Here is an 18,327-nt window from a genome sequence, read left to right on the forward strand (position 1 = left end):
TGCTGACTGAGGGGGAAGACCTCAGTGTATTTGGGGATGACTTGGGTCAAAAATCTTTCCACCTTCACAACTCACTTGTGGCTGGTAAACCTCCCTTTCATCTGCACGACCTGGCCTTGCCCCCTTTCCACCTCCACGACTCCAACAACATTGTGAAATCCTGGAACATGACCAGCCGGTCCGGTGTGGTGGATGGGCAAGAAGACAAAATCAGTAGTGACGACATCCAGAAGAGGAACAACGCGAACAGATGCCACCAGGTCTCTGAACGCATGGACCTGGATGACTGCAGCTGCCATCGTGGCAGCTCCTCCAGCTTCTCCTTTGATGGTGGTGACCAGGAGTGGAACCAGAACACGGGTGAATCCCTGAGGAATCAGGATGCTCTGCATAGCCGGACATGCAGCTGTTCCAGCTCGGAGGTCCCACACTGTCGCTGCTACAGTTCATCAAGTCAGTCTGAAGTGATTGACCAGCAGATGGGCTACATCAGTGACTCTTCCTGCAACAGCTCTGATGGGGTCCTGGTGAACTTCAGTGCTCTCTACAACAAAATGAATGGCCAGTCTCAATCCAACCTGAATTCAGCCAACCTGTCCTGTGACTCTTCCTTCTGCAGCCACTCAGACACAGGAGCTTTTTACCTGGATTTGCATTCATCACCCACAGAATCCAAGATGTCTTGTGAGTCGCATAACCCAGAGAGTTCAGGGAAGGCATGTGGGTGTCAACACTCCTCTTCACCCGTTCTTGATGCTAACTGCAACTCCTACCACCTCCACTGTGAGCCTTGCACTTCGGAGAGCTCGGACCTCACTGCCTGCTTCCAGAGCCAAGCACGGCTCGTTGTGGCTACTCAGAATTATTACAAGTTAGTCACGTGTGACTTGTCTTCACAGTCATCCCCCAGCCCAGCAGGATCTTCCATAACTAGTTGCTCGGAAGACCATACCAAAGGTAGCCCAGCCCAGGCCACTGAATACTATCTGTTTAGAAGGCCTGACTTGACTCAAGAAGAAGGCAATGTGGAGGGCAGCGAAGAGGGGGCAAAGGGAGAATCCACCCAGAACATGATTGAGGGTCAGGTCTATGTGAATGTGTCACCACCTAACCTCAACACAAGCCGGCAGCGATCCAGGAGCTATGACCAGAACCTGGACAGGAGCCCCAGCGGCAGGCTGGGCTCCTTGGAGCGCATGGTGAGCTGTCCAGTCAAGCTGAGTGAAAGCCCAGCAATACCCATCCAGAGTTCTCCCCCAAAGCGAGTGACGTCTTTTGCTGAACTAGCTAAAGGCCGGAAAAAGAATGGCACATCCCCACCACTCCGGTCCAGTGGTGATTCCTCCTTGGAGTTCTCACCTATCCCTGAGACACAGCGGGATTGCCCTACCTTCCTTGAAGAAAGAGCTCGCCGTAGCCAGAGTCTTCCACCCATGTCCTTCATCCATGGCCTGAACCGGAGCTGTGAGGGCTTCTGTTTGAATCATGCTTTTGGGGACAGCCAGGCTTTGTGTTCCACCAAAGACTCGGCCTCCAGTGAGAAGGTCCCCATTGGGCATGGGGCAGGTGAGCAAGCCTCTCTCTCCCTGCTGATGGAAGCAGATGCCAGCTTCTCAGGTGGCTCTGTCGGTGGCCACGGACAAAGAGATGTTAGAGCCCGAGCAGATGGTAAGGAGCCAAACCAAAGGTATAATGGAGAAATAAAAAGAAAAGTTGCTCTTTGGGACATGAGGGTAGCAGCAGATGAATCTACATGGCAGTGGGAGACCAGTGCCTGTGCAGTTTGTTTCTTGGTCTACCACCCCCTGGTACAAAGCCCTCCTGTGCTTATTTCAGACCCAGATCAGTGCAGGTTTTGTGTCCTTGTGTTTCTAAAGCCTCTCGAGGTTTTGTGCAAACCTCCTATCATTTAAGGTAGGACATGTCATTACAGCTCGGAGGATAGTCTTCCCTCCAGGGTGCTGTACTGTCCCAGTCCATGGGAATCACTTGCCTTTAGTTCCTAAGACAGAGATGTGCAGATGCTCAGCAGAGTCATTCAAGCAGATGAAGGGAGGGGAACAGTTGAGGAGCTTTTAGCATTTCTTCTTTGGAGCTACATGGGGCAGGAGTGGAGAAGGAAGAGGCATAGCCAGCAGTCTCCTCTCAGTGTGGGGTCAGGGACCTCACACAATCTCTACCAGGATTTAAATCATGAGTCCTGCAGAGATTAGAGGAGCTGCGTATCTCTGCTGGAATATCTTGGTTATATCATCCTGCATTGGATTGCAGCAAAGTTTCCCATGGAGGGTAATAGTCACAGTTGCCTCTGCAGGAAAGCCTGTAATGTATGAGTTGCTTTCCACCTTGATATTGTTGTCATTTGTCCTTGTGCGGAAGCTCTCTAACAGCCCTATCAGAGATACAGCCACTTCTCCAGCATGGCAGACATCTATCCCTGCCCTAGACAGCTCTTGTTTATAATGCGTCTGACCAGACTGCTGCAGTAGATAGCCCCTAACATGCCAAGGATCAGACTGTGTCCATCTAATGCCCTGAAGATTTCTGGCAGGAGGTAGGAAGAACATGACATTCATTGCCATGGCAGGCATGGGAGAGATTCTGACCTTTAGAGAGAGAGGTTTTTAGGTACTTTCTAGTTTGTTTATTGAGTCTTGAATGTGTGCTAAATGTGGGGTGGCAGAGAAGGCAGGTCTCTGCTGGGAGAAGACAGCATGGGAGCAGCCCTCTTGGTTTGCAAGGGGAGCACTTGGAAGGAGAAAGACCTGCCCAGGGAGAAGAGGGCAAATAGGAGCATTCAGGGCAATATATCCCAGCAGTGTTGTATATCCCAGCCCCTGTGCTGGGCTCCCTCCCTCTGCATCATGATAGCAAGGCAGGCAGTAATGCTGCGCAGAAAGCTCCTGCCTGCAGCTGGAAATAGAGGCAGAGCTGCCGTGCTCCAGCTGAGAGCAGCATGCAAGCCTAAGGGGTCTGAGAATGGACTAGAAGGAAAACAAGCCCTGGTAAAAGCTAGCTATGGGGAGAGAGGCCTAGCACACCCCACAGGTAACAGGTAACACCAGGACCGTGCTTAGGATGGGTCCTTTGTCCCAGGATTTGCTGTGGGCTGAGTGAGTCAGGGGGAAACAAAGGAGAAGGTGCAGCACTGCACTGGGATGTGACATGGCTGGTGATCAGGAATCCCAGCAGCCCCATGTGTGCACTCAGTGTTGTGCACTGCGTGCAGTGTGTCACACTTCTGTGGTGTCCCTTGGGATATTGTGGCCCCACCAGGAGCTGGAGGCATGCGTACATAGGAGATCAGCCCAGAACACTCACTTAGGACATCCCTGTCCATAATTTCCTGGAGGAGACCTTTGCTTTCCAGCACTGGAAGCTCTTCTGTATCTGCTGTGGTCCTGATTTAGGTCTGGCACAGGTAGGGAGATGAAGGGAGTTGTGTGTTCAGAGGGGGAACAATGACAGGGAAAGAAGAAGGAGGGAGAAGGGAAATCCAGAAGCCTTTCTGACAGCACCAAGTGCAACATGGGATGCAGAGCTGCAGTGCTATCGCATGCAATGCTTGTGCTCAGCTGGGTGAGTTCTCAGCATGTGTGGGAGAGGACAGTCCTTCGGGATAAGAGATCTTGCTGTACCACAGTGCGTTGGGCCATGTCTTTGTGGTACTGCCTGGGTGAAGGCAGGTTGAGGGCAAGGCACTTGGGGCCACAACTTTGTGCTAGCTCATGATCTGTGTAACCAGTTCAGCCTTGAACCACCATTTCAGCCTGGACCCCCTCTCCATGTGCCACTGGCCTCTAGCTCATCCTCCTGAAGCTGACAGCACATTCCTTTTTGCCTGTGATCTGTTGGGCTGATAATGCTCGTCCCTCTGCCCATCCTCACACCTTGTCCCACTTTCTCTTCCCAAAGGTGGTGGCACAGACAGCAAGCCCGTGGTACGCTACAGCAAGGACCAGCGTCCCACGACCCTGCCCATCCAGCCCTTCGTTTTCCAGCACCATTTCAGCAAGAAGCTGACAGCACATTCCTTTTTGCCTGTGATCTGTTGGGCTGATAATGCTCGTCCCTCTGCCCATCCTCACACCTTGTCCCACTTTCTCTTCCCAAAGGTGGTGGCACAGACAGCAAGCCCGTGGTACGCTACAGCAAGGACCAGCGTCCCACGACCCTGCCCATCCAGCCCTTCGTTTTCCAGCACCATTTCAGCAAGCCACCCAAGGCCCGTGCCCTGCACAGCCATTTTGCTTCCAGCCTTTCCCAACTCTACAGCTTGTCCAGCAGCCGTCCTGCCAGCCAGCAGATCTCCTCCAATGCCCAGTGCTCAGCCTCGGCCACCTCAGCAGAGCAGGCAGCGGTGTCAGGGAGCCAAGCCCACAGCACGCTGCTGACCCAGCGCTCGGTGGATGGAGCTGCATCCCGCAATGACAGCAGCATTAAGAAGCCTGCCCCCGAGACAACCCGGCCATCCCCCCTGGGCAGTTACTCTCCCGTGCGATGCAACGTGCCTTTCTTTCAAAGCGTGGACTCCTCTTCTTCACCCACCGTGGAGAGAGCTGAAGAGACCCAGCCTCCCAGGAGCAGGTCCTGCCCCATCTCTGCCAGCCTGCTTCCCACAAGGTCTTCCCCTGCTGTCAGTGCCATGCAGCCCTCCCAAGCCACCAAAGCTGAAGCCCTGAGGCAAAAGGAGAACCCCAAGCTGGTTCCCAAGAAGGAGGCAGCGATGGAGCCAAGCCTACCGCTCTCTGAGTACCGACTCCACAGTGGGTCCCTCCCGCCCCTCTCAGCGGGTGGGATGAGCAGAGTAGGAGGCCATGCAGATCCCCCCCACTGGAGAAGTGGCAGTGACACCGGCAGTTCTGGTACCCTGAGCAGCGTGGGCATACGGCCCGGCAAATACGGCCCGTCAATGGTAGGTACCCATCTGACAGGAACATCTCCAGCTCCCTATGGCTATGGCTGCTCCCTGTAGTACCACCCTCTCTCATATCCACAGCCCAGGTCAATATTGCCCAACCACTTGCCTTCAAAAGAAAGTCCTACACTAAAAGCATGTCTTTCCAGTCCTGACTCCTACACTGTGTGTCTCTAAAAGGACAGCACCCACTGCTGATCTTACAGCACCCCATGCCAGGTGCTTGCACCCCAAACCTTCTTCCTCTATGCCCACAGCCATAAGGCCACCCAGGCTCCTGCCCTGCTCTGTCAGGCTGTGGCTTCCACCTCCCTCCATGTGTCTGTGCTAACACAAACACTACCGGACTTCTAACTAATGTGCTCTCTCTTTCTCTGTCCTTCCTCTTTCTCATCTTTTCTCTTCCCATTTCCCTTCCACATCTGCTCACATCCTCCCACCTGGTGCTCACTGCCTGCGGCATCCTAGCAAACCACCTCTCTCCCCAAGCGCTGAAGTGGCGCGAGTACAGGCGGAGGAACCCCCTGGGTCTGGACCGCGTTTCGGGGCTGCCCAGCTTAGCAGGCAGCCTTGACAGGAGGCAGCAAGAGCCTCGGATGAACCGGGGGAACCCCATCTTTGAGCTTCCTGGCGCTCTGAACACCAGCCATTTCCACTGCAAGCTGAACGGTGCGCAACACCTTTCTGCTGGGGGGGCCTGGGAGGTGTCCTTGGGGCTCAGGGTCAGTATCCCTTTGGGCTTCAGCCTGGCTTCATCACTGCTCTGCCTGCTCAGAGCAGGAGGGATGATGCATCTGCTCACAGTGGGGCTGAGGGGTACAAGAGGAAGGTGAAAATTACCTCACTGATGAGTATAATCTGTGTGGAGCATCCCTTCTTCTCCATGACCTGAGAGCAGTCAGGTCCACCCCTGGGCTGGATTGAAGGTAAAGCGAATGGCCCAAGACCCTGCTCAGACCTCAGCAAGTGCTCCTGGACTATATCCAGCTTGTACTTCATGTCTCACACAGGAGCTGTGGCCCTTGGAGATCTTTTGCCTGTACCCCACAGTGTCTGCCCGTCTGCCCCAACACTGTCAGCATGCTATGCTGTAGCTGTCACGGGCAGCTGGCAGCACTGCAGGGCTCTATGGAGCTCTGTCTTCTCTGTGAATTGCCCTTTCAGTCTTCCCCGTCCTACAAAACCTGTGCAGGAAGGGCTGAGAGGGACAGGCTGCTTTTGAGAGTCCACTGGGAAGAGCAGTGTGGTCTATCTGTGGGAGGGAGAGCATTCTTCAGGCCAGCCTTAAGTCATGGAGGGAATTTCCCAAAGCTCTACACCTCACTTTGCCAACCCAAGCAGTTTCCCCATCCCTTCTTTATGGGAAGATGCCTAGCACAGAGCTGGGGAATCAAGCAGATGGAAATTGAGCATGTTAAAGATCACCTGCAGACGTCACCCCTTGAAAACAGAGGCCATCCCAGGGAACAGGCAGTAAAGAAGGAGTTTGTTGCCTGTGGATGCCTTTGTATGACAAGTAGGGTTCTCTCTGCTCTACTTGTGACCCCACTTGCTGGGGCTATCTACACAGCAGCCTTCAGAGGATGGTGCAGCAAGGTTTTCCTTCGCACCAGCTCCTGAAGATGAACCTCCCACAGCATCTTCCAGTGCCCATGCGCCCGCAGTGAAGCTGTAGCTAGACGTTGCAAGGGCTGTGGGTTGAACTGTACATTGCAAACCATTGTTGGGAGGGTAACAAGCCTGTAGCCTTGTTGTCCCAGCCTTGGAAAGGCTACTGAAGACTGCAGCTGGTGCAGGTTCCTTCTGGGAAAAGCAAACAGTGTGGGAGAGGCTTTGGTATAAGGACTTGTGGGTGATCCTTCTCTCCCCTGTGTTGGCCCTGCAGGACAGTCTATGAAGCAACTTCAGCTCACCTACACTGACTTCTTCCCTGACTACTTCTCACTAGCAGAGAAACCCCCAGCTGAGTTCTGCCTCTCCCCAGATGGCAACACAGAGTCCATCTCCATTGACTTGCTGCAGAAGAAGGGTGAGTCCGTGAGTCTCACATGAGAGTGTGACATAGCAGCGTATGGTGAACAGTGCTTCTCTCTGTCCCATCTCGTCTCATCTCCTCTCTTCTCATTTCCTCTCATCTCCTCTCTTCTCATTTTCCCTCATCTCATCTCATCTCTGTAGACATAATGGTTTCTTTCCCTGTCCTTTTCTGCAGAATCGTAAATACATGGCCCCTAGACTGATGGCTGCTTTCACGGCAGGTTCTTGTGGTCTTTGCACCATGCAGTGTGCCACAGAGTATGTTTGAGCTGCTTGTCCCAGGAAGTATGATTAGAAAGACCCTTAAGCCCACAAGAAAGAGAGCAAGCAGGAAGAGCGAGATATGCTATTACACCTGTCTCGGTATACAAGAGTAGACCTGTGTACCTGTGTGATGCTGCAGATGTGCTGGCTTGTGATTTTGTAATTTTAAAGGTCTGTTTGGTCCTACATGGTAAATTGTTTATGTAAAAGGATGGGATAAACGATTTCAAAGCAGGACAAGATATGGCTGTGATGAGACCCATGCTGGAGACAAGGTTGGGGGCTGAGTTGTTCACAGCTGATTTGGTATCATTTCAGAGGTAAGGGATGCCCTGATGAGGAGTTATGAGGGGCTCTGTGTGTTTTTGGCAGAGCAGGCACATGCACTATATGGGCTTGAAATGCCCCTACCTGATTACTTCATGAAATGTTCAGTCAGGGTCTGTCCTAGAAGCCCCTCAGGCACCTCTCTTGACTTTTTCTTTCCCTCTAGGTCTGGTGAAGGCAATCAACACTGCTGTTGACCTGATTGTGGCTCACTTTGGAACCAGCAGGGATCCAGGAGTGAAGGTATGTCTTGCTTTCAACATCACGAGTGACATGGAGAGGATGGAGAAAGATTGTGTTTCCATTCTTTTCCAATCAAAACTTGCAGGGTATCCAGTGAAGGCAGTAGTACCAAGAATAAACCAAACAAAGGTGATAGTATCCCATGCAGCAGACAGTGAATCTATGACAAATCTCACTGCATCGTGCTGGGGATGCTGAAAGGGTACATGGATCTAAGGGAAGATCAGAAAAAAACAGGGAAGGGAAATTCAGTGAGGTCCACTAAACACACAGGAAAAATTTCCAGCGTAGGGAGTGTCTGAGTTGAAAGTAGTTGTAGGCTGCAAGAGTATTAAAGGCAAGTATTATATATGTTTTCTCTGGTTTGACTCTTTCTTACATACTTACTCATGGCTCTTTGTAAGAAAGAATACCAAACAGCAGGACTTCTGGTCAGATCCAGTAAGCCAGCTCTTTTTTCTCACACAGTGGAGAGTTGTGTCTCCTTCCTCCATGATCCCTTGATTCTGTTCTGTACCCCCAGTCCCTCAATGTGTCACAGGGCTCCATAATGATAAAACACTGCATCACTCACTGCTCATCTGGGGCAGGTGGGCATCCCCCCAAGGCACTTACCATGAACCCACTGGCTTCAGAGTGCATCTAGGTTTCCCGTGGGGCTGGCTGTCTTTGGCGTGTGTTCCCCTTATCTCCCATTTCTGAAATAACATAATAACATAGAAGCAGAGCAAGTTGGCTTTTGTTCATGCCAGGCAGTATTTCCAGTCTTGTGGCTCCCAGCGTGGTTGTAGCACTGTCCCAAAAGTGTGATCGTTTTCTGGTGTGCAAACACCAGTATACACACAAAGTTAGAGGTATTTTATTGTCAGCTATTGTGCAAAATAGGGTGCTAGGTGCAAGCTCCACAAATCTAGCACACCTAAGGTTTGACTACATCAGGTTATATGCATTTCAGAGAACAGAGAAATGACTTTTCATTGTTTAGAAGTTACCAAATATATGATCCAATCAGTACTCTCTCTTCTATTGCGTATATTGTTCTTGCTTGCCATGTAAATTAGCATGCATGATGGTGTGGGGGCAACAAGCTTTTCAGTCCTGAATTGAGTCAGTGGTCATAATCTTCCCCTGTCACCTATAACTTTCACCGAGTTACTACCATTTCTTGCTGTCTATTTGGTTTTCTAGTACTTCTTCTGCCTTTAGCATCTTTTGGTGCAGATGTTCTCCCTTTATCAGTCATCTAGGTCTTCTTCCAAGCTTAAGTTAGTTAGTAGGAATATATTAATATATTGCTTATAAAAAGTCTTGTTTTTCTAAGTGATGTTGTTAATCAGACAGACTCTGTTACCACCATGGCAAATTCCACTCTCAGTGTACACCACTGGTGCCTCCTCTCAATGGTGAATGCTCTGCTTTGGTCAGGGGACTCTGGGGCAGCAATGTGATGATATTTGGACATGACAACTGCTCTGGAGTGCCATCCCCAAGAAGAAACCTGACTGGGACAGATTCCAAGCCCATTCAATCTTATCTTAGAGTGCAGGGTAATTTACTCCTAATTACAATTGTTACTGATGCAGAGATTGCTATGCAGGGTAAACAGAGTTGTTGGGATTCCCACAGCTTTCTAAGGCTTTACTGTGTATTTCTTATTCTTGCAGTGTTGGTTTGGGGAATATTTGCAATATTCCTCCCATTTCTTTACTTATCAGACAACACTTTGATTTTGACCTGGAGTTTCATAATGCGTCAATGTGCCAAGGGCTGAACATTCACCTGTCAAAAGGCAGCACCCGTCCCTGATGCTCCCACGCTCAATGGATCTGATGGGATTATTCCTGACCCAGAAGTTCAGTCTCAGTTCAGGGCCTTTATGGACCTGTGCCAACTGGCCAGTGTAATTCCAGCTCAGCTGGTAAAATCTATGCCCTGAACATAACTGCCTGGACCACCAACATGAGGTGCAAGGCCTGGGGCTAACCCCTTTGGATAGGCCCCTCAGCAGCTCAAAGACTATGCAGCAGAATATGCCCCTGCTGATGCTGGGCTTATATGTGCTTCTTCACCTCAGCCTGAGCTCTGACCATCCATTTTGTCCTCACCCTGTTTATTTATAGTAATCCGTAGGAATTACAGCTTGGCATGTCACTGAATTAAGTGTTCCTTAACCCCTCAGTGTCGGTAGTTCCTTTGTGGCTTGCTGTTTCCTGCTTCAAAAATAACAACAAGAAAATCTGCAGCAGAAAAATGCCCTACTCTTTTCTTCCTCCAGCAGGACAGTCCTGTTATACTTGTATGCAGAATCAGGTATCCTTTCTAGCTGGGATATCTATCCTCTTCCCAAACTGGGATATTCTCTTCCCAAGATGTTGCCTCATCCCGTCCTGGGGCAGACTGTGCAAGGACCAATCCAGAACTGTATGAGGCAACAGAGGTGAAGGGGAAGAGTCTGCCCATTCAAGGAGCTTTCAAGCATCATCTTAGCCTGGATATTGCCTGCTGGGTGCCTAGCAGACAAGTGGGGCTGGACTGTTTGCATACATCTGTACCTTGTAGAATACTTACACTCTCCTTTGTTGCCTGTTGTCCCTTAGGCCAAACTTGGGAACAGCTCCGTGAGCCCCAACGTGGGGCATCTTATCCTGAAATACCTGTGTCCTGCTGTCCGGGACATTCTGAGTGACGGACTCAAGGCTTACGTCTTAGACATGATCATTGGGCAAAGGAGGAACATCCCCTGGAGCGTGGTGGAGGCATCCACCCAGCTAGGTATGGAGGGTATGCAGTGATGCCTATCATTCTGTGGTATTCCTGTGTTGTGGTGGGAGGTACTGGGGAAGGTGGACTATCAAGATGGGAATGCAGACTATTGACTATCTCCCTGCATGGAACAGGATGCACCCTGATCTTCTCTTGCAAGACAGGAGAGCCACTGCTCTCTTCTGCCCAAATACTTACTGTCATTTACCCTGAAATTTACAAGTTCTCCTATAACAGGCCCTGGCAATAAAAAAAAAAACCCCAACAAGCAAACAAAAAGAATCCCCATTTCCCCCCTCATTGTCTCCAGGGTGTTTCTAGACCTTCATCTTTAGCTCTGCACAGCTACTGTATAAGGCAGAGTTGTGCTTTAGCCTGGTCTGTAAGTAAATTTGCACTCACGGTTCTCTTGGCTCAAGCATGCTGACATCTGTACCCTCTGCTAGCATCAGTCTGCACCCTGGATTGTGCCAGTGGATACTATTCGGGATAACTCCTTTCTAAGGCTACAGATGGCAGGGCCACACTGATTTCTGAAGAGCTTACATCAATGGCTGTGAAGTATCCTAGCCTGTCTGTGGCAAATCTCCAGCTCTGTGGTTGTCTCTGTGACTGCATATACCCCAGATTATAACCACCCACCATAATTCTCTGTTAACCTGATTATTTTGAGCCAAAGACTGTGATTGTCCCTGAAGAGTGGGAGGCAGGTCCTTGTATTGAAACTCTCCCAAAGTTTTGGAATGGCGGTTTGGGACAGAACACAACCCATCTCACTTGTGCAGCCTAACTGTTGGGATGGAGTGAGCTCATCTTGGTGTTCGGTGGAGGGGCAATGCACATACAGGCGCAGGTACCCAGCCAGCACCCATCTTTGCCTTGATGCTGCTTCCTGTGGTGTGTTTTTGGCTTTGCTGACCACAACTAATCTCAGCATCTTAATTCCTTCCATAGGCCCTTCTACCAAGCTGCTGCACAGCCTCTATAGCAAGATCAGCCAGTACACGGAGCTCACCAACCACAGCATGAGGTTCAACGCGTTCATCTTTGGCCTCCTCAAGTAAGCAGGCTTCTTGAGTTGGCTGCATGTCACTGTCCTGGTCCTTGACTGCAGGCAGGCACAGTTATCAATGAAAGGACTTAAGAAACCTGGTAAGCTGCTCCACAGCTGTAGGTGAGGGAAGGAAGAAGGTGTGATCCTCAGGGAACTCCAGAAGGATCAAAACCTACCCTGCCAGGCCAGAGCTGAGAACGGGTGGCTGTAGCCCACTAAAGAACTTTGACAGCTTGTTTTAGCCCCAAAGCATTAGGTGAGAAGACTGCTGGGGTTCATACTAGGTTAGACATAACATACACATAAATTACTCCTGAAAATCCCAGCTTAAATCACTGCTTCCTGGAGCTGCAGTGAATCCCAGGTCATGAAGCACTGAAGGAGAAATTGCCCTAGTCCAGGACTGGATGGCTCTATGACAGGCTGGGTGACTGTAGTCAGTGCATACTGTCCTTTCACTAGGTCCTGCAGTTCACAGGTTCGTGCTGTGTAAATGCCCTTTTAAAGCCACACTTCCTTTTCGTAGGACAGTGAGGATGAAGGGGGCGAATTGATTTTCACTCTTTCTTTCTTTCCCTGCTTGTTTTCCCTTCCTGCAGTATCCGGTCCTTGGAGTTCTGGTTCAACCACCTCTACAACCATGAAGGTAAGAGTCTGAAGGCTGTGGGCTGCAGTGGGAGCCAAACTCTGCACAATGTAGAGCACAGGAGGGACATGCATTTCTCTTGCTAGTCTCTCAGCTTAGGCTGCTCTGACCTGAAAGACTAGATTGTACACAGTCCCAGGGTACCAGGGAAGTCCCAGGTGGAAGTCCAAGCTCCATGCAGCTCCTTCCATATAAGCCTGGCCAGCCACATCCTTCCCAGCTACAGCTAGTACCCAAGGCTATCATCTCCAGTGAATATCCCTCAGTCTACCCATAGGAGACCAAATCTAACCCTTCCCAAATTTCTGTGTTTCCTGCCCAGTGCCTGAGAGCTTTGTGCAGCTGGAGATGCTCACACTTAACTGAAACCCTTCAGGCATGAGAAATGGAAAGAAATGGACAAATAAAAAGCAGATTTTACTGGACGTATCTGGGATTTTTTTCAACCAGAAATGTTTCTAGAGCATGCACGTAACCCAGCAGCACAACCAAGCTGCCTGATGCCTAGAAGCAGAATGACTAAGTGCTAAGTGCACAGTGAGTCAGGCACCCCTGACCTGATGGATGCCCAGAGACTGCTGCTGGCTCAGCCTGTGCTCAGCACAGGGCTCCATGCTCTGCAAGAAGAGCCCAGCATCTGGCAGGTTTGTGAACTGATAGCAGGCATTTCCCAGGTTTTCATGGGCAGTCAGCACTTCTTTCTGGAGCAGACAGGAGAATAGACTTGCCTTTATACTGAGCAGTGTGGCAAGAGAAAGCATCCTGGGTTTCTGGAGCAGAAAGCGACCATCCGTTTCAAGCTTTCATTAAAAGTTGGAAGTGTGAGCAAAAGCTAGGGCTGTCAGGATGATGAAGGCTAAGCAAAGGGGTTGGAGGTAACGTGCAAGTCCTGTCTGTGGTGTAAGTTTGTTATCTTGTAGGGTTCACAAATCCTGTTCCCAACTCAGTCCCTGGGAGTGAGACCTGACAATAAATGTGGGGCATAGGGTACTGCAGATGTGGTCAAGTGAAGTGAAGGATGAATGCTGCAGGTTGAAATGCTAGTCCGTTTTCTGTTAGGATCCACAGTTCAGCCCAGCCAGGTCCCTGGAAGACTATTCAGCTGTCCCTGACACTTCTCTCTGCAGGGGGCTGGTACTGGTGAGATCTGCATCTCTTTTTTCATCTCCAGGAGGTGGGAAATAGAAATTTAACATATTAAAGCTCCTCCAGTTCCAACCCGCTGCCACGGGCAGGGACACCTTCCACTAGAGCAGGTTGCTCCAAGCCCCTGTGTCCAACCTGGCCTTGAACACTGCCAGGGAGGGGGCAGCCACAGCTGCTCTGGGTAAAATTGATGCTCTTTATTTGTACCCTATTGCTATGGTATTTTGTGGCAGAGGTCATCGTAGTGGATACTCTGCCAGGCAGGTCCTGGCTGCAGGCACAACTGGAAGCAGGATCTGGGCCAGCTGGTGAGAGATTGGAGGGCATCTGGTACTCCAGGACCCCGTACTGAGCCTCACACTGCAGCCACAGCTGTGACTAAACACTAGTGCCCAGGTCCTTTCCCCACAGCTTCAGCAGCTTCTTGGTGGCTTGGCAAAGGTGGCAATGGCCTCTGCTGTAATTAATGTCTCTTGCCCTACAGATATCATCCTGGCACACTACCAGCCGGTGGGTTTCTTGTGCCTGTCTCACAGCGTGTGCCAGCCTCTTTTCGAGGAGCTCCTGCTCCTGCTCCAGCCTCTGTCCCTGCTGCCCTTCAACCTAGACCTCCTTTTTGAGCACCACCTGATGCAGATGGGCAAAGAGCAGCAGCAGCAGAAGGAACTGCTGCGTGTGAAGCAGGATCTGCTGCTTTCTGCACACTCCACCCTGCAGCTGATGCGGACACGGGGCAGCAGCGAGGATCCAGATGGATGCAGCACTGCCCCTGAAGCATGCAAAGTGGGTAGCAGAGATAGTGACACCTCACCAGGTCACAGCCCCCAGCAAGCAGCAAAAGAAAGGGTCAAGGGGGTAGGAGCTTCCTGTGGGGATGGTGACAGGGAAGAAGAGCGGAAGAGGATGCGAGAGAGCACGAAGATGCGAGAGAGCACATGGGAAGGGAAGAAGGACAAGCAGGCGGGCTGGTGGTACCAGCTCATGCAGAGTTCTCAGATTTACATTGAGGGCTCAGCTGAAGGCTCAAAGTTCATCCGGTATGAGAAGAAAAAGAAGGCTTTGGACACTGTGCCCAGGTCAGTGGAGACCCACAAGGCACCACCTCCCCGCGAAGGGGTGGTGGAGGGTGCAGAGGCTTGCCCTATTGCTGAGGGCAACTTGGAGGAGAGGCCCAAGGCTGCCAGCAAGCCAAGTCCTGAAGTTATGGAAGAACCCTTGGAAAAGCCCCAGCAAGTACCAGTAAGTGAAGAGGTGAAAGAATGGAGCTGGCCCTTCTGGATGGGCAGCCCCCCAGACTCAGTGGTTACAGAGCTGAAGCACAGCAAGGACAAGGAGGCTGGGACTCAGCAAAGAGTGGGAGCAGCAGCAGCAGCAGCCCTCCAAGAGGACAGCAGCCCCAGTGCATCAGAGACCAGCCAGCCCATCAAGTGGGGACACTTGTTTGGGTCCAGGAAGGTGCAAAAAGAGCCCAGGCAGCCTAACAGGTAAGGGCAGGGATGACTTGGGGCTGGGGAGGGCTGGTTAACCCTCCCCACTGGCATTGCAGCAGTGTGGATGGAAGCCAGGCCAATAGCCAACTCCTGGGCCATGTACCATGGTGGTACATCAGAGGCAGTGTGTGAACAGAGGGAGGTCTGTCATCCCTGCCCACCCCTGCCAGTCTGCTGGCCTGCCTTAATTCCTCCTACACCATCATTCCCCTTGACCTTTGCCTAATCCACCTCATGGCTTTCCTCTTTTGCCTGAGCTCTACCACTGACTCAGCTCCTAAACCCCCTTTCCAGGGGAAGGGACCCTGCTGCATGGCCCCCATCATCACCTCATCCTTCCCAAAAACATACGGAGAACAGAACATGGAGCCATCCCTGTTGCGCACAACAGGTGAGCAGGAGGAGGCATGACGTTGCCCCATGTAGCTGAGACCTCCTCGCACTGTCTCTCCATCTCTGCCCTTACCTCTTCTATGGACACTGGACATGTCCTTCCTAGTCTAGGCTATGGTGTGTCTGGAGGATGCTGATGGTGTGTCTCCAGGAGGCAGTCTGGGAAACACAGTGCGTGGAGCCAGATCTCTAAGGCATGACAGTGGCTGGGCCCATGACGTTGCCCCATGTAGCTGAGACCTCCTCGCACTGTCTCTCCATCTCTGCCCTTACCTCTTCTATGGACACTGGACATGTCCTTCCTAGTCTAGGCTATGGTGTGTCTGGAGGATGCTGATGGTGTGTCTCCAGGAGGCAGTCTGGGAAACACAGTGCGTGGAGCCAGATCTCTAAGGCATGACAGTGGCTGGGCCTTGCCTCCAAGTACGCTTCCCTGACTTCTGTCTCTCTGTTGCAGGTTGCCCTCCGGTTGGCTGAGCTTGGACAAGTCTGTATTCCAGCTGGTGGCCCAGACTGTTGGAGCAAGCATGTGGCGAGAAGCAGCTCCTGAGCCAGAGCCTCCTCAGCCAGAGCCATCTGAAGAGCCCCCCGCAGCACAGCCGGCCCGGGGGCTGTCTCCTCACCCTGCCTGGTGAGTGTCACCCTGTGGCTCTGGGACGTGGTGGGTTGGGGTTGTCATGGCTCTGCCTGTACAGTTTGCTTTTCCCCTTTGTACTGGTGGACCAGGGGATGGTCTGAGGTAGGGATGCAGCTTGTGCATCCACTGCAATCTGGAGGTGAGGGGAGCTGGGAGCCAGGCTGGGGAGGGTGGCAGGAGGTGCTTTCCTCGCTTCTCTCTGCCTGTGGTGGTCCGTGGGGTGAGCATCCTGTGGTGAGCTAACATTTCCCTCCCTCTGCCTGCAGCAAGGTGAAAGCTCTTTGCCATCACATTGCCACCGAGGCAGGACAGCTGAGCTTCAACAAAGGGGATATCCTGCAGGTCATCTCCAAGGTGGATGGTGACTGGCTGCAGTGCAGTCTCGGCTCTGAGGAGGGACTGGTGCCCATCATGTATGTCACCCACCCGGAGGACGAGGACTATTAACGTGGCTGGGGGGCCAAGCACAGTACCAGGGGCTGCTTAGGCTCCTCTGGGAAAGCCCACCCTGCCAGGGGAACAGACACAGCTTCTTGCTAGTTTCTTACCTTTCATGCCATTACAGAATACAGTAACCATAGGTGGTTCCTTCTTGCTCCTCCTCATGCAGCTGCCAAAGGTCGACTTGGCCCCCAGGGTCTTCTGCAAGCTGCACCTTGTATTGCCAGGCATTGCCGTGCATGCAGCCACACCGGGGACCACCTGAACCCCCTCCACCCCCCACCATCTCCTGCACCCGTAGGCCATGGACTCGTCCATAGCAGGAACCCAAGCAGACTCATCCAGGGCAGCACCCCAGCTCAGATTCATGCTGGAGGGTGCAGAATGCTGGCTGTCCCCTTCCTGGGGGTGGCAGTGCCATCTGCAGCCATCAGCATCCCTGGCATCATCAGCCAGAGGGTTGGGAACACCATGTATTGGCAAGGTCTTTGCGAGTTTGGACTGATGGGTTGCATGGTGGTTTGATTAGGGGCTGCAAGGGAGGCTCCCCCACACTGGAGCAGCCCTGTCCTAACGTGTTATAGTGGTTCCTGCTGCGTTGTACTTGGCCAAGTGGCCTGGCACTGCCACACTGCAGGGCTGTGCCTGGCCTGGGGATAGGGACGGGGTACAAGAGGGCGTGCAGAGCAAAGGGGTATGTTGGGTCCTGAGGAAGGAGCATGGATGTTCAGTGTTATGTAGGTCTGGGATGATAGTGTCACCTTATGTGGAGATGGGTGCTTTGGGGGGTGGTCCTGTGCTCTCCATCCTGAGCAGGGAGCCTGGGTAGCCCTGGGATGCTCAGAAGAGGGGGGTTAGAGGGGAGGGGGTGAGGGCAGGGTCCCTGACTGAGCTAGGGATGTTCTTTGGCGTTGGGGGCAGTGCTCCCAGCAGGTAGATTGGAGGGTGCTCCCAGAGGGAGATGGGGAGCTGGGGAGGGAGGGGAGGTGCTCCCCTTGGCATAGGGTTTCTGGTCTTGGTGAGCAATGCTGTGGGGTGGGAGGGACACATGTCGTGCACGAGCAGAAGGGGCTGCTGGGGATCCTGGGGTGTTCGGTAGACGCAATGCCAGTCAACCCTTTCCTTGCCATGTTTATGCCACCTGTTGGGATGGGGATCTACATTGGCCCATCAGGTGGAAAAGTGTTAATGGAAGGCCATGCCAGTATTTGGTGCCTTGGCTGGGTTGATGTTGCTTGCAGCATCATGCCTGGGCTGGCTTCCCCATGGCAAGGGACCCTGGTCTTGCAAGGTTACCTCCTGCTTGTACATCGCTTAGTGGACGTTGCACCATATTTAATTTGTATTTCCCTGTTAGAACAAGGTGTCTCACCTTTATTTATTTCTTTATTTATGATGCATATTAATAAAAAAGGTGCTGATTGAGCTCACTGCTGCCCAGCCTTGTGATTTCAGCCCATCCCTGGGAAGGGTCCAGTGGCTACCTGTGCTGGGACACTGCACAGGTCTGCATTGCAGGCTTTGTCCTGCCTCCACCACAACCAACACCAGGCCTTCAGAAGGAGGCAGGTTGCTCCCAGCTATCAGACCTGCCCATTCAGGCTGGGGAGAGCGGTTACATCACATCATAAGATGATGGTACATCCTGGGGAGGCAGTGTTGTTTGGGGTTCTTTGCCTTTGTTCCTTGTGCATGCTCACAGGGGCCCAGGCAGTGGAGCTCACACGATGTCAGTTTGTCATCTGCTTCTCCAGGGCGTTCAGGGTGATGTAAGTTGTCTGCAGCCACACTGGAACTTGTAACCTGTGGGCAGCAGGAGGAAACCCTGAGCAGCAAGGGAAGGAAGCAGTGAAGGATGGGCTAGGGGACTGGGACCCAGAGCGTGGGACAACCTGGCCATGAGAGTCAGTGGCTGCAGGCCACTCATAAGGAAGGGCTTCAGGGCTTTTAAGCTTAGACTTGCACAAG

The 18,327-nt window shown here is 52.1% G+C and overlaps 1 protein-coding gene across 1 annotated transcript in view; it reads left to right on the top strand.

Moving 5' to 3' along the window:
- Positions 1–16,731, top strand: part of RUSC2 (RUN and SH3 domain containing 2) — a 17,053-nt gene extending 322 nt beyond the window's left edge. The window contains exons 1-11 of the mRNA XM_010019364.1: positions 1–1,668; positions 4,116–4,919; positions 5,387–5,587; positions 6,804–6,947; positions 7,713–7,789; positions 10,387–10,561; positions 11,507–11,612; positions 12,206–12,252; positions 13,883–14,882; positions 15,739–15,912; positions 16,185–16,731. The exon at positions 1–1,668 is cut by the window's left edge and continues 322 nt beyond it. Of these exons, the coding sequence (XP_010017666.1) occupies positions 1–1,668; positions 4,116–4,919; positions 5,387–5,587; positions 6,804–6,947; positions 7,713–7,789; positions 10,387–10,561; positions 11,507–11,612; positions 12,206–12,252; positions 13,883–14,882; positions 15,739–15,912; positions 16,185–16,365 (4,577 nt within the window). The 3' untranslated portion in view covers positions 16,366–16,731. The remainder of the gene's footprint in view (positions 1,669–4,115; positions 4,920–5,386; positions 5,588–6,803; positions 6,948–7,712; positions 7,790–10,386; positions 10,562–11,506; positions 11,613–12,205; positions 12,253–13,882; positions 14,883–15,738; positions 15,913–16,184) is intronic.
- Positions 16,732–18,327: the final 1,596 nt, after the last annotated feature.

The sequence above is a fragment of the Nestor notabilis genome, unplaced genomic scaffold (assembly GCF_000696875.1).
Source record: "Nestor notabilis isolate BGI_N333 unplaced genomic scaffold, ASM69687v1 scaffold2218, whole genome shotgun sequence".
Lineage (NCBI taxonomy): Eukaryota > Metazoa > Chordata > Aves > Psittaciformes > Psittacidae > Nestor > Nestor notabilis.